Source organism: Pelobates fuscus, chromosome 2 (genome assembly GCF_036172605.1).
Source record: "Pelobates fuscus isolate aPelFus1 chromosome 2, aPelFus1.pri, whole genome shotgun sequence".
In the NCBI taxonomy this organism is placed as follows: Eukaryota; Metazoa; Chordata; class Amphibia; order Anura; family Pelobatidae; genus Pelobates; species Pelobates fuscus.
The window spans coordinates 128,942,070-128,958,532 of record NC_086318.1 but is presented as its reverse complement, the minus strand read 5'-3'; the positions used below and the strand labels follow the sequence as shown (position 1 = coordinate 128,958,532).

The following is a 16,463-nucleotide window of genomic DNA, read 5'->3' as shown; positions in this document are numbered from 1 at the left end:
AATACTGTGCTTCGGCACTTCGACACTTTGGCAATTCGGTAATTTCTGAACTTCGGGACCTCGGCAATTCGGACATTCGGAAGTACCCGAATGTCCGAATTGCCCGAAATTCGTCCGAATTCATATTCGGACCGAAACTAATTGCACATGTCTAAGAATCAGTGCCAATATGTACATCAGGAAGCTAAATATATAAGGTTGTTACAAAAACATTCCGTGACCTAAGCAACTGATATCTCTAAAGTTGTGTCAGTGACACAGATGGGTCACCCGATATGGTGGGAAAAAATGTGGGATTTGTGAAACTGTTTATGGAGGTTATTGGACACCCACTTGTGCCTTTTCATTGAAGTTTTCCATCAGGAAGTGATATGTGCCAAGGCAGGATTCACAGAATTAAATGAGTTAATATCACTTGTAACAAAAATAGTGAATTGTATAGCTGCTCGAACCCTTCACAAGCGAGAATTTTCTGCACCTTTACAGGAAGTTGATTCAAACTACAGTGGACTGCTGATGTTCAATAATGTGAGATGGCTGAGCTGAGGAAAAGTACTTGCGCGATTTGTTGAGTGCTTTGTAGAAATTCTGGTATTTCTTGAGGATAAGGATCTGGCAAACTTTACTCAGATTAATGAGCATAAGTCGGTCAGCAAAAGTATTGACATTATGTTTGGATACATAAAGGCTTTTGAAAGCAAACTTACAATTTTTAAGTGAGATGTAGCGACTATAAAACTTATTTTCCCTCGAGTAAAAAATAATTTTGAGGGGCGTGGTTTGGCCTTAGACTAGGATAGCAGCATAACTCCACAGCTCCTGTCCATCCGCACTGAATCACACACTTGCCTGCAGCATCGAGACCCACACACATCTCCAAAAAACTTTACCATGGCCAGCACAGGTCACATAGTGAAACAGCCCAGAAAGAAATGAGTGGAGCGGGGTGAAAACCTGATCTGTCCCAACATGTTTACAGCCTTGTGGGCGACTCCGGCCTCCCAAGATGGCCGCCATGTGAGTCCTCGCGGCTCTCTTTTTCCGTCCCCATGCCACTGGCAATGCCGTCAACATCCCCATGGGAGAAACAGTGCAAATCTTGCATAAACTCACAGAAGTAAAAACTTACCTTGCAGGGGAAATAGCCAGAACCTCCCATGAAGTCAAATTGGAGATACAGGCCTTGGAGGTGCGCACGTCTGAGCTGGAGCAGCGGGTGGAAGCTAAGGCGCAGACCCACAACACAGTGGTATCCCATGCCGATTCCATGACACAATAGCTGGGTGCCTTGGAAATGTTAGTGGAGGATCGCTACCTACACTATTGGGGGCTGAGGGGACACAGGAAGGGAAAAGGCACAAAGAGGGGACCCAGGTCTGAAGGGCCCATGGTACTTGGTAACAACTAGCCTCGGAGAGAGGGAGAGAGGGAGAGAGGGAGAGAGGGAGAGAGGGAGAGACATAACCATTAAGGTTATTTAGTCACTTACTCTTGCCTTTATTTATTCAATGTGCACCTTAAATTTTTGGGTTATTTACTGAATAGTGGCAACATCTACCGGTCTTATTTTTTGTTATTGTATAGTTGCCTGTGATAAGACCTCTGCATGTTGCTGCTTAAAGCGACACTGTCAACACCCCACCCTGAAAAATTAGTATTTCATAAAGATAAAATCTTTATGAAATACTCATATTGACTGTGTTAGAATTTCACAGAACTTCCAACCCTGTCACGAGATATATCCTGAGACAAAGTAGGGACAACTACCAGTAATGGCTGCAGGGAATTGGCTTTACCCATAGACTTAGCCTGTGTGATGTTGCCGTGCCAGGAGCTGAAGAGGACCTGCCAAAGAAAGATGGCTACACCCACAAGGGGCAGGTTAAGGTATCCTTTACCTGCCCCCTGGACACCAGACCCCCAAAGGCGATGTTACAGCTGGGGTCTTTGCAAATTCCGCAAAATCCTCAGAGGGTGACATTGATGCTTTAAAAATGGAGGCTCAGACCACAGCTTTATTTATAGATTTAGCATTTTCATTTTCTATATGATTCCACTCTGATGCAAGCTAGAAAAACAAAATGGATATGATCACAAAATAATCAGTTGAAGTACATAAATAGCATATTTTTTGTCATCCGGTTTTTATTCCTTTTATTGTTCTGTATGAGTTCATAAAAGTAAATTTGCTTCCAATTGAACCTTTGTGTGCTGTACGATTAGGTAATATTAAAAGGTAGAGAAAACATAGGAAATCACTCCTGCCATAGCCCCAGGGAAAATGAATATGTGCTTTAGTTCAACAAAACCATGTAGTTTGAGGCAATTTTACTCAGAGTACCAACAGTATATTTTAACAAAGATACAAAATGCATCCTTGTGGATTACCTTCTATATTCTTCTGTATTTCTAATGCAACATCCAGTGCATTAAAGGGCAGAAGTGGTTCACTTGCAATTTGAAGAACTAATTCCAAGGTCAGCTGAAAAAGAAAAAGTAAAATTTCTTGTTTTACATGGTTTATGGAGAACATGTTTATAATCATCTTCCAAAAATTGTGTCATGGCAAATCAACCAGAATGGCAGATGTAATATGTTTTATGATAAAAATAAAAATTATCATTTGAAATTTACTGTGTAAATATAAGCCAAACATACAAAATCTCAAATAAAAATGCAGATCGTTAAAGAAACATTGATATTGATTTCATTCTATCATTTAATTTGCAAGATCATCTTTTCAACACAAGAGCAACTATATAATGAGAATATAGTGTTTGTAATGCACTTCATATGGGAAAGTAAATAACTTTAATATTAATTGTATTATTTTGGTAATATTTGCCTTTTTTGGGTATATGACAGAACTTTTTGAAATGCTGCATTGCCATATATAGTAAAGACCTTGGAAGGAGCTAGAAAGGATAATTAAAGTGATTGTAGTAGTAGTTTCATTGGTGATACGAGCACCTGGGGGTGTAACCCCTAGATTTGGAGGGTGTCTTCAGGGAGTTCAGAGTGGGACATCCATGATATCTGTCAAGAACAGTGCAGTTTTATGGAAAATACTGTGTAGAACCATCAGACCCCAAGGTCTCTGATGGGAATCCTTTCAGGATATGAATGCTCCCCCCAGGGTGGAGTTCGTCTGTACGAAAGGGAGCACTAATTAATTACTTCCCTTGCAGTTTTGCACTTATGTTGAAGGTGCGAATGTTCTGATCAATTGGTGTGATCTAATGGTGCACCGAGGTGGTCCCGTTAGGGAGACAAAGGGGTTCCGTTCGTATGAACGCTCCCGAACAGGGAACAGGGCATAATATGTGAAAAGCTAGGGAAACACAATAATACAAAGGGGAAAACACACAATCTAATGAAGAGGGGTTCTGCCACAGGCACCAGGGATGTAGCTTCATCACACTCTTTTAATTAAATTTGACAAATACATAAATTCTCATTTATTATAAAAGATTGCTAAAAATGGAACGCATTTTTTACAAAGTTTTGGCAATAATAATGCATATAGAAGTAGTGCTGCTTAAAGGGTTACCCCAATCACCAGGACTGCTTCAGTGCTTTGAAATGGTCATGCTGGTAGAAGCATGTATGTGCAGTGTCCCAGCTTGGATACTACACATACTGCGTAAATTGCACTTGTGTGTGCCAGGGCCAGTTACCCTCCCAGCACATGTAACTAGCAAGGGGCTAGTTAACCTCTGGCACATGTGACTTCGGTAGCATGGAACTCTGTTTTGGTCTCTCTAATGTCAATTCTGTGCATAAAATATATCCATCATCAGAGCACGTAGTACACTGGCAATTAACATATAGGGCAAAGCTTTTTTTCTCTTCTCCCAATAAAATTGCTTGTTTTGTAAACAAATAAATACATTCCCCACTCCCTCTTCCACCTCCCCTCCCCCCCCCCCCCCCCACCCCCACGCCTCTCTACCTCACCTCACAAGCACAGATTGTGCAGATGCGCTCTGAGCTGGCCAAATTGTCCAATTATAGCCTTCTTTATGAGAATCCTGTGATTTGACCATGCAAGGCCTTGGCTGGTGCCACGAAGGTGCTTCAATAGCAGAGAGCTTTGCCCAGAGCTAGATTCCAGGTAAGCACAAAACCTTTTTTGCAATTCTTAATGCAAACACAGGGGGATATCTAGTAAATATTGCCCATTAAGGAATTTTACACAAATAAAAGTCCCCCTGAAAAGGGTTAGGATAACCCTTTGAGAAACATTATTTCAGTTTATTTTGCAGAGACAGGCCACAAAATGCAAGGAGTAAAATACAATTTCGATGTAGAATATTAATTTGCCTGTCTTCTAAGTTCAATAGCCATAACAGAAAATAAAATTGCCATAAACAAGAATATATGTATATAAATACATCCCACAGGGTATTTACTTAAGGATATTTTGACATGTTTATGCAGCCATTTAACTACCAACACCTGCTATATGTCGTCAAATGTGCATTTTCAGCTTACATGCATGCAACAAGGATTTTAGTACAACATCACGAATTGATTTCAGCTCCATCTTCTGAGAACAAAAATTACCCCTCATACCTGCATTTGATACTATCCAGTGAAGCTGTAATGCATACAAGAGACCTGACCATTTGATGGGCCTATGTCTTTTTGGGGGGCATTGTAGCAGTTTGACTGTTCAGATTACCCCACTTAGGCCTACCATTTGCAAAAGTAGAGACTCAAAAGTATCTCAAAGGCTGTATATTATATGTTAATATGCCCCATTTTTCTCATCAGTTTATGTCAAAGGGTTTTTTGTTTTTTTTTGCTGTGTATTTTGTTAATCTTATATGAGCCACTGTGATCAACCCTTACAAATTATGCTCAACTAACTCTTCTGAGTAAAACAATATCTGTGTCATGGTTGCTATTACCCTTACACTCAGGAAACCAGGTACCCACAAAATAAGGGTCCAAAAAAGACGTATAACCAGGCCTTAGCGTGGCCGGAATTAACATATTAAAAGAAATAATGAAAGCCAGGAATGGCCCAAGGTGAAAAACACACGAAAAACAAGCCAGATCAGGATACCAAAAATACACAGTTCAAAATACAAGCTGGGCCAGGATGCCAGTGGTTAACAGAGTTAAAACAAAGCCAGGGTCAAAAACAGGAAATCACAAGAGTCGCAGGAGCACTGAACGTGTTACTAAACAGAAACCACGATAGGGTGATGACTAAGGCCAGAACAGGTTTTAAATAGCTTCACATGAGTGCTCATTGGTCCACATAATCTCTGCGACTCCAAACAACATGGGGTAGCCAAGATGGCGTGGTCCCTTTAAGGGTGTGACGTGATTATTATACAATTTATTTTTAGTGGCTATAGTTCAGCCCGTGAACCAGCAGATGGAACCATTCACGAGACTGAAAGTGAGATATATTGCCAGCACTGGCATGAGCAGCAGGCACAGTCAATTCTATAACAATCTACTTTGCCACTACCTTAACATTGCAGTGAAGTTACAGTGCCATATAAGAGGCCTTGCTATTTTATAGTTAGAGATTTGGTAGATCATTTCTTAAAAAAAAAAAAAAAAAGTAGCTGTATTCCTGTTTTCTTTTAGAATTTTGACATACACACTGTATTTTTGCTGTTTCTTTTTAAATCTCCAACCCTAAACCTAACCCTAAGCTGACCCTTAATTCAAAACTTGACTCTAATCCTAGCCCTGATCCTAGTAACAGTGTTAGTGGGATTCCCTTTGCTAATACCAGCAAGAGGAATTTCTTGCTGATTTAAAAGGACCACTATAGTGCCAGGAAAACACTTGTTTTCCTGGCACTATAGTGCCCTGAGAGTGCCCCCTCTCTTAGGGTCCCCCTCCCACCGGGCTCTAGGGGGTGGAACTTACCTTTTTCTCCAGCGCCGGGCGGGGAGCTCTCCTCCTCCTCTCCGCCTCCTCGGCTGAATGCGCATGTGCAGCAAGAGCCATGCTCGCATTCAGCCAGTCTCATAGGAAAGCATTCACAATGCTCTCCTATGGACGCTGGCGTCTTCTCACTGTGATTTTCACAGTGAGAAGTATGCAAGCGCCACTAGCGGCTGTCAATGAGACAGCCACTAGAGGCTAGATTAGCCCTAATATAAACATAGCAGTTTCCCAGAAACTGCTATGTTTATAGAAAAAAAGGGTTAAACCTAGCTGGACCAGGCACCCAGACCACTTCATTAAGCTGAAGTGGTCTGGGTGCCTATAGTGGTCCTTTAAGCAGATGGAATCCCTTGATGACTTCACAGAGTGCTCTGCAATTTACTATTGCAGCACAAGGAGTTTTTCCCTCTCCGCTTAAATCATATCAGGAAAACTGTCACAATATGATTAAAATCCTTCCTGCAGCTTTAATCAGGCTTCCCAGCATTGCACAGCCAAGCTATTATCATCCATAGCAGCCAGTGATTGAGTGAGCAATGGGTTGCAGTAGCCAAGGTTGGAGATAAGTGCATGTGCTATAGATGTATCACTTTAGAAAGGGGCAGATACAAGCTATGTTTGTAAAAGACTATAGTGTAAAAACACAGTGACCATTAGTTTGATTCAAATTAAATAATGTTTTTTAGCATTAAGGAATAAAAAAAGTGCACACACCTTGTGGTGAGTGGGTTATTACATTCAGCTGTTTATCACTGCTTAATTAAATTACCAAGTACATTTTCTATATGCTAATTAAATGCTCAGTAATAAAGATACTTACATTTGGATGCTTAAAGATAATTAAATAAAGTAAAATGTAAGTTTAACACAATGTGTGAAGATGTAAAAAGCAGATTAACCAAACTAGAATGTTTTTTATTTGTTCTTTGCTATTCCAGCTTATTAACAAAGCAATGCACAGGCACACACAATCATACACATAAATACAAACGCATACACACAGACATCAAGTGTAGATATGATCATGCAATTATTTTTTTTATTTTATAGTTGCATAAATTCTACAGGACTTCACAATTGTACAACAGGGATGCATAACACCATGCAGTGTATAAAATAATATTTACAAAAACGCATGATGTTGAAGGAATGAAGAAAGTAGACACATGAGGATGAACAATGTGGGAGAAGAAGTTGGCAGGTATGTATCTTGTTAAAGTGTAACATGTAAAAAAGATAATCTGTCCAAATTAAATTTTTGTTAATTTAACCCCTTAAGGACCAAACTTCTGGAATAAAAGGGAATCATGACATGTCACGTGTCCTTAAGGGGTTAAGGAAAAGTGTCTACTCAGACAGAGAAATAACAGAAGTATTTAGTGATATAAAAACAATACTAAGCCCTCAGTGAATACTATCCTAGGAACATACTTTTATACCCTACCCTTACCTTTCGTGTCGCTATACCCCACTCCATCTAACTTGTAAGCTCATTGAGCAGGGCCCTCAATCCCCTTGTTCCTGTGTGTCCAACTCATCTACAAATATGTGTCTGTTAGTCCACCCATTGTTCAGCACTGTAGAATTTGTTGGCGCTTTATAAATAATAATAATAAGAATAAGAATAAGTTGTCAAGATAGACTATACTAAGATAAAACAGAAGAGCTCAAGAACCTTGGTTGACTCCAGTTGAGATATGATGTCAAGAGGAATTGAGGTAAAATGGAGAATAAGAGAGTATGGAGATAGATAGGATGGGAAACTAGGAAGTAATATAATCACAAAGGCAAAATCTGTGCAAACTGTAAACAAAAGTGAGCAAGAGTTTCTGATACTGGGCAGTTCTAAAGATTACAATTTAAAATCTGCAAATATGATCAGACAATCTCCTTCTCTCTTACCCATGGCTCTCGTTTTATTTCTCCAGTTTCACCAAAATACCCACCTTTTAAGTTCTTGAAGCCGCAATCTACTTTCTAGCATTCTCATATCTTAATCTGCCCCTCTTCCATATCCTATTCAACAATCCTTATTCCTTATCTTCAGCACCCCACTCATCATCATCGTATTATCTTATTTTACCAACCTCTGTTATATCTCCAGATTCCATCATTCTTCATTCTCCACATTTCACCCATATCCTTTTTTGAATGTATTGCTACACCTTATCTCCTGACCCTTTACCTTTATTGAAAGAACATATGAATCTATATCAGCATGTACAACTATCACTGGTTTTAGCTCCCTTTGAAGTCAGAATGTTCATTGTAAGATCCCAATATTCAATTGTTTGGAATTCAAATGTAAGACCAAAATAGACTATATATATATATATCATATCTATATCATATCTATCTATCTATCTATCCTGCCATGATTCCTGCATTTAACAAATATTTAGAAGTATTTTATTTTAGATGTAAAAAGGTAATTCTTTTTAGATTGAAACTCTCATGCTTAAGCTATTTGCCTGTAAGAGAATAGATGGGTTAAAGCATCATAAATGCAATATAAAAGAAGAAAATATTATATCCATATTTTTTGATAAGTTACATAAAAATTTAATCCCCACTCCCATGCAAAGAAATTTGATTTCATTTGAATTCAGTTATGAGAAATTGTGGAGAACCTCGTTTTTTTTTTTTTTCTAACCTGTCAAATACATGAATACATGATCAATTAATAAGTCATCTGCCTCATACCAAAGGAGGAGGAATAATTGACCTTTACAAATTATTTATGCTTCCCTCTTGACCAAGGAGTTAAAGGTTTTGTCCATTTGCAAGGAAATTTCTTCTCTACCTTGTCCTTACTTAATACTAGTGCCGATGCACCTTTATTTGATCTTATTCTCACGTTTTGGAATGGAGAAAGTTGTTTTTTAGCTTTCATTAACTCAGCTATACATATGTCTGTGGTCCAGAATCAGAGTCTAGAACCTTGAGGGGAGGCTGCCTCAAAGCAGCAGGTTGGGAGAAGTGTTAGGTAGATGTGTTGGGGGATGATTTTACCCTTTCACCTACGTAAATATAATGCTTATCCCTTCTATAAACCTTTCCCCCGCTTGGAATCTTAGATCTGTTTATGTTTATTCCCTGGATTTACTATTGATATATTGTAGGTGGTATAATAGCACAACATCTAACAATAATCTGCTGATAACCTTTTTTCCCCCCCAAAGTCTAATGGTGGCTTTTTCTTGATAGGGCATAACTAAGTAGAAACCCTCATTAGGAGTTTGACATTATCCTAGATTTGATTAAATACATCACCCTATATGGATAAAGAGCAACCTTAATTGCTAAGCGCCATAAGAGTGGTATGTTTATTTATAGGACAATTTAATGTTAACCACATGAGTTAATCTCCTTTGCTACCTTGGCTATTCAAATCTAACTTTTGCTCATCTAATGGTTTAATTAACTTTTAATACATTTAATACATTTTTTTTTTTACCATATTGGATACATTTAATCTCATGGTCTAATTGTTGATACTCAGATCTCTTTTATTCAAACAGGGATACTTCAACTATTTGCTACATTGTAAACATTCCTGAGATATGGATGCAATATACTAACTAACTACACCCTTTGAGGCTTATTTGAAAAACAATTTCAATTTAAACTAAGCTCAACGTCCTTACATATAACCTCTAAACTCCCATTCCTATTTAACGTTATAATTAACACTTTTTGATTTATTTAATACACTTTGGTTTGCACATTTTTTCTTGTATCTATTTCATTGTTTATGTGTGTCGGTATTTTTACTATTAATAAAGATTATTACCTAATGATGATGTTTTAATTACAGGTAATTCCAGTGGGGTGCAGTTTTCCTCCTGTCTCAAGTGGAACTCTGACCTCATTAGCTCCCTTCTCTCTAGTTTGCATATATTGGGTTATGCCCATATTACCTCTGTAACCCATTCTTAGCAACAGTCTAAGTATATGTTACATTTGGGGCTATTTATTTCTTATCGTAATACTAATCTTTCACAACCTTTTCATGGAATATGGGTTTATTTTGCTTAAAAGTACAGAAGGTCCAATTTACAATCCTTAACCCCTTAAGGTCAAACTTCTGGAATAAAAGGGAATCATGACGTGTCACACATGTCATGTGTCCTTAAGGGGTTAAATAGCATCAACAATAATGACCATTGGCATCACAATAAAGTTAATTTAAAGTAAACCAAATATGCCCCACATGCATTGAATACATAATTTATCACAGAGATTCATTATGTATATAATGTAAAATTTTGATATATAGTCACCTTAACTTCGATCCAGTGGTGCCATGTCCTCATGTTTTGTGGATTTTACTCTTGTGGTACTGTTGTTACCATAGTATCTATGTGTGGAGAGGAGAAGAACTGCCTGTGGGAGGTATCTTCTACTCTCCTTTCTCAGTCAATTATTTAGCATAGAATCTATTAGACTTAGTGAAAAAATGTGTTTCAGTCAAATCATTTCATCCTCAAGTAAACATTTTTTGAGACTTTGGTTTGGACAAATTTAGCTAATAAGAAATTCAGGAATAAAATTCAGTCAGTAAATAAAGCAGGCAACCTCAGTGCTGCAGATGTTGTGGACTATATCGCCACTGATGCTTTGCCAGCATTATGGCTGTAAAAGCATTATGGGAAACAGAGTCCACAACATCTGCCAGCTGAAAGTTGCCTACCCCTTGCCTAGCCTAATCAATCATTTTTATTATGTCAATTCTGAGCTCGCAAATTTAGATTAATTTTCTGTATTTTCTTGCATTAATGCACAGCTGCTACAGGAGTCATTTTAGTTAAAAAAATAAATATTCTAAAAATCTAAAGAAAAGCCACTGGACAGTTAATGCTGATGACTCACTCAAAGCTTTTCCACACATCCAGCCTGTAGGGACATTGTCCTAAATTTAGTTTAAATCAACAACAACAATAATTGCTGCTGGAGTTGTTTTTTTTTTTTTTTTGTTTTTTTTTTAAAGGGGATATTTTTAGGATGGAGATGATATTTTTTTCCACACTCAAGACTGGATGTGTGGGAAAGATTTATTTCCAGGGTGTATGGGTTGTTAATTATCCATGCCTATTCATTGACCTTCTTAAGTGTGCAAACAAAATAGTACTCCATCAGCTTCTCCAAACTGCATCCATGGAGATAGCAGGTGTAACCAAAACACAAGGCAAAATGACTACAGGGTAAGGTATTTGGAAACAAGGAGCAGAAGTGTGAGTAATTTAATTTTAAAACAGGGATTTATAAAAAAAAAAATAAAAAAAAAAAAAATTAAAAAGAAACACAGTGGGCCCTGGGCAACTAACAATTTACTCATGCCTTCCAGCCTGAGAAGAACAAAACTTTCCCACATATCCAGTCTGTAGCTTGAGTGACTGTCAATCTGCATGGGTAAAAGAACAACGCCACTCCCAGCTGCATCTGCAGAGGTTAGATGTGTAGTTACTCCACATAACTGCCAGACAAAGTCAAACCTCTGCAATGAAAGACATTTGGAAAATAGGGAAGCCACAGGAGCAGCTGAACTTTAATTTGACATTTTTTTTAATTCACTGCAATATTTAAGAATATGTTTATTTAATTAGAAAGAACTTTAAAGGGAGAGATGAGTGGCTAAATGGATCTTAGCTAGCCGATGATGCTGCCTCAAGTATCAACGTGAACAGAGGAGTAATCTGACTTGGAGAGAGCATTATAGATTCAGAGTGTTCCATGTAAGATAAAACTAGACATGTGCAATTTGTTTCAGTCTGAATGTGAATTCGGACTAATTTTGGGCAATTCAGACATTCGGATGCTTCAGAATTTCCGAAGTGCCGAATTCCTGAACCGAAATGAATGGCCAAAGTGCTTCAGATTTCTGAAAAGTGGCAAAACAAGAGAGGGAGGGAAAACTATGTGAATGATAGCAGGGTTAGGGTAGGGTTTAGGGTAGGGATGGGTTAGGTTAGTGTGATCCTGTAGAGCAATTAGCACGGTCCTCTCGGTTACAAACATGCATAGTCTTTTGATTTAATATAAGTTCAGTCACTTTATTTGGAAAATCCACACAGGAGGCAGCATCAGGAACACCACCAAAGAAATAATTATGTAACAAAGCCCTGCAAACAAAATCCTAGCTCGTCTGAGCGATTACTAACATTCAATTTCCATTTCTAGCGAGAATTAAACTTAAACAAACCTTATTTATTAGCAACTCTCTGCACTCCAGTGCTCAGTCAGCCTGCTGCTTCCAGCCCTCAAAGGAGAACTAAAAAGTCTCCTCTACTTGTTTACCAGGGAGGGTTTTATTTCCCTTTGTGCAGGTGATTACCTGCAGCTGAGCAATGGGTTGGAGACAATCCAAAACCCTGGCCTGGACCTTATTTCTCTCAGTTGTATATAAACCGAGGAGTGGAGCACCGGCCTGCCCTGCTCTCCAAATGATCCACCCCAGGGGCCCATAACTAAACATTAATTTGTGTTGCATACAACACATACAACACATGCTCTCCCTGGGGTTAAATGTCATATGCATCTCTGAAGAAGATAGAGGGAATAAAAACAGCCTCACATAAAACACCATTTATTTTATCACATTAGGGTTAGGGTTAAGGTAGGGTTAGGGTACGGTTAGGTTAGTGTTTGGGTATGGTTAGGATAGGGTAGAGTTACGGTTAGGGTTGGGTTAGGGCTAGTGTTAGAGTAGGGGTAGGGTTAAGGTATACCCAGTGTCCCATGAGTTAGGGTAGGGTTAGAGTTAAGGTAGGGTTAGGGTTAGGGTAGAGTTCAGATTTTCTGAATTGCCGAAGTCCCGAATTGCCAAAGTCCCGAACCAAAGTGCCAAAGTCCCGAATTGCCAAAGTCCTGAATTTCGGAAGTGCCGAACCGAACAAAAGTGCCGAATTTTTTTTCTTACCCAAATTTCCGAATTTTTCAAACCAAATTTCGGATCATGCACATCCCTAGATAAAACACTATCTCACTTTGGACTGTGTTCAGTTTGCATGACAATAGCTGGTAAACAATCAGATACAAATCAGGCGACACAATCTTCTTCACATCCCAATAGCTCATAGGGTCATCAGTAGGAGGCAAAGCATATTCACCCAGGTAAGCTTTGATCATTTCAGAGACACTACTCTCCTTACTGTCATGGCTCTTGGTCCCTCTGCTGGCATGGCTGCACACAAACTAAGCAGCCACGCCGACAGAGATGTTTCAGACTTACCTTGGCCCCAGCAGGCACCTGCCTGGTCTCCCTCCATTCCGGTCCTCAGCGGGGTATAACGTTCTTAGGAACACCGGCCGCTGCAGTTCAGGCTTTTATAAGAAACGTACTGTCGCCCACATCAAAGATGGCGATGCCATGTCAGACGCACACGCACATTTTGGGGTCAGAGGTCAGACACAGCCAGTTACAACCTAGGGAGGGTTATTTAAACCCAAATTACCTTTTTATCAGTGCCCTGTTGTGGTTTCTACTAGCTGGTTATCCGAGCGTGTGTTCCTGATAGTGTTTATTCTGGTATTTGACTTTGGCATCCATAGTTGTGTCTCTTTCTGTGTCCCTGACCTCGGCAAGTATTTTGACTATTCTCAGGTACGCTAAATCCGGCCATTCTAAGGCCATTCTAAGGTCCGGTTAAACGTTATCCTTAGTCCTATTCTGTGTGCTGGATCAACAGTAATCCTGACACTTAAGTCTGCTTGCTGATTCACTTTCTTCCCCACAGATTGCCAAGAGCTCCATCCCGAACAGCATGTGCTAACCTACTGTGTTGGGTGTTAAGTTCATGCCGCTGCTGCTATTAGGAGTAGGAGACAATGACAAAATGTTGCTTGTTTAGCATGCCTCTTTCGTTGCAAATCAAGGACCGTATTAATAAGTCTCTCTCTCCTTCTCTCCAGTAAATTAGGCTATTGCATTGGAGTGCCACTTTACCCTTAATTATAGAATCACACATGAAAGCTAGCATGAGTTCACAGGCATTTAGCAAATTGCTTGCTCAGACGAGTTTTGAGTAGATCTTTCAGCCTCCTGATCATTGCTGCTACATCTTTCTGCAATGTGTCATCAGGAGATAACTCATGCTTTCCACAAAGACATCTATCTTGTTTATGAGATGGGTGAACAAAAGCATGATTTGTCCCAGACTGGCATTACCGTGGCTCAAAGTTTCTGTCAGAACCCTAAATGGAATAAGAGCAGACACTAGCTGGCCTATTAATCTCCAACACTCACACCCCAGTGGGGAGATAATGCCTATGAAGTGGTGGTAAGATACACAATGGATACCCCACTGGTGTTCCAAAATTCCTAACAATATGTCTAAAGTGTAGTTCTATTGCTAGCCCTAATACTATTGCATGCATGTCTAGCAATCTTCCTACAATGCTCAAATATGTTTTTCACCTTTGTGTCGACTTTGTGAATTAAAGACTTCACTTTGAGAACAGTACACACCTATAAAGGAAACCGCTTGTGTAGCTTTGACCATTTTAACAGCTCTATAGATGACCATGAACCCAACATGCAGATTAATGCATTACTACTCTTCCAACTAATTTGACACTATTCACCTGATTCCTGTAATATATTTGCTAAAGTTTGTTTTTCAGTCATCATTCAGCATTTAGGAAAATACATTGATAGCCTTGATGCTCTACAGATCCACTCTCAGCCTGCTATGCTGCAGGGTTGGAGCTCATCCACTAATACTAACAATGTGTCCATCAAGGAAAGGAAGGCTTACTGTACACCAGGAGCAAGGCATACATCTGTGGTGAAGTGCACCCACTGGCCTATCTCTGCCTCTTGTCCATCATGAAAAACTAAGCTGCTTATTGGCCTTCCCTTAAATAAGTACTCCCCACCCATAATTCACTTCAGGTGAGGAATATCCTATTTTTACCCCAGTTTATATAAGTTCCACTTTCTATGAGAAATCAGCACTTTTATATTTAAATTATGAATCACCACCTTGGCTGTCCAACAAATAGCCTGGGAGCTCTCAGAATTTAAAGGCACAATCTACTTGAGCGCACCTGCCTCCTACCCCTCAGGCCACAAATCAGCATTTTTGGATCTTCAGACCAGCTCATTTACAGACCTCAGATAAAAAGTACATATGTGATAGGTTTATTCCCCGTGAGGAGACCATTAGTCTCTTCTGGGCAAAATGGGGTTGCAAAAGCTGCAACTCTTGTATTCATTGATATAATAAATATTGAAATTTGTTTGAAAATACAATTTTAGTTTAAAAAGATCCTCCAAAAAAAAAAAATCAACTTCATCTAAAGCTACTTAATTGCTCATTCCCTCAAAAAATGTATTCTCCATTCCATCCCCCTTTTTCCTTCCACAAGGAATGGCACTCTGATTCATGAATCAAAACAAACAAGTATTGCATCAGTCTTTTGTTCTGTGATTAGTCAATATGTCTGTTTGGAATTCAGACGTTCAGCTGATCGGCCTAAATTTGGATGAATTGCAGTTCATAATAAATCGAATCTACAAGTGGAAGGAAAGACCGATTTTATTTCTCCCAATCAAATATGGTAACACAATGATTTAATGCTCTTTTAATAGAGTACAAATTGTAGTTACTGTGATAGGTACTTTTTAATGCTAGAGCCTAGCTTTCAGTTTGCATATTGAAAACTACATAAAAACTGCTATTTAGTTTGTAGGGCTACATGTACTTAGATCTTAGAATCTGTTCTTTTCTGTTTCAGTATGTATTGAGCTACAATGTATTATATCTGCCACAAGTTTTATTAGGGGATAATATCTAGCATGTAAGCTCATTTGAGCAGGGACCTTAACCCCTCTGTTCCTGTGCGACCAACTCATCTGGTTACAATTACATGCTTGATAGTCCACCCATTGTACAGTGCTGCAGAATTTTCTGGCGTCTTAAAAATATTAATAATAATAATCTGATTAAAAAAAACTTTATTGCATTAAATTAATAATATAGCCTGTATTCCTGGGTAAATATGTACTGCTAATGCTATACTGTTCTCCTGAGCATTTAGATTCAGAATTCCCCTTAATCTACTTTAAAAAAAAAAATGATTGAGTCATTGAAGCTGCCCGCTCCTCCTCCTTTGAGGTCACATAGACTCTTCTTCTTGTCCAATACAGTGTTCCTCATCGAGGAGCATTGGTTACAAGAAGTGTCTGTGCGACCAGCTCCGCTCTCCTCCAATCCAATGAAAAGCATCTAAGGAGAGTAGCAATGAGAACAGATCTTGACTCGGCTTTCAAATGAAGACAGCCACTAGAGCGGTGTTTAACCCTACAATCATAACTTTTGCATATCTACTAAACACAATTTTTTTTTATTGCATGGTTAAAATTAAAGGGCCACGACACACAGACCATTTCCCTGAGATGAAGTTGTCTGGTTGCCTATAGTGTTGCTTTAAAGACATTGTTGAATATCTAAAAGACTTAAACCGCTTATCAGCAACATAATGTAATAAGAAGATAATTAAAATAAAAGAACATTATGTAAAAATTCCCAAATTATACCTGTAAT

At 38.8% G+C, this 16,463-nt stretch overlaps 1 protein-coding gene across 1 annotated transcript in view; it reads right to left on the bottom strand.

The window, feature by feature from the left end:
• NAALADL2 (N-acetylated alpha-linked acidic dipeptidase like 2) overlaps positions 1 to 16,463 on the bottom strand; it is a 711,495-nt gene that overhangs the window by 51,322 nt on the left and 643,710 nt on the right. Inside the window, exon 12 of the mRNA XM_063442690.1 lies at positions 2,389 to 2,482. Within this exon, the coding sequence (XP_063298760.1) occupies positions 2,389 to 2,482 (94 nt within the window). The remainder of the gene's footprint in view (positions 1 to 2,388; positions 2,483 to 16,463) is intronic.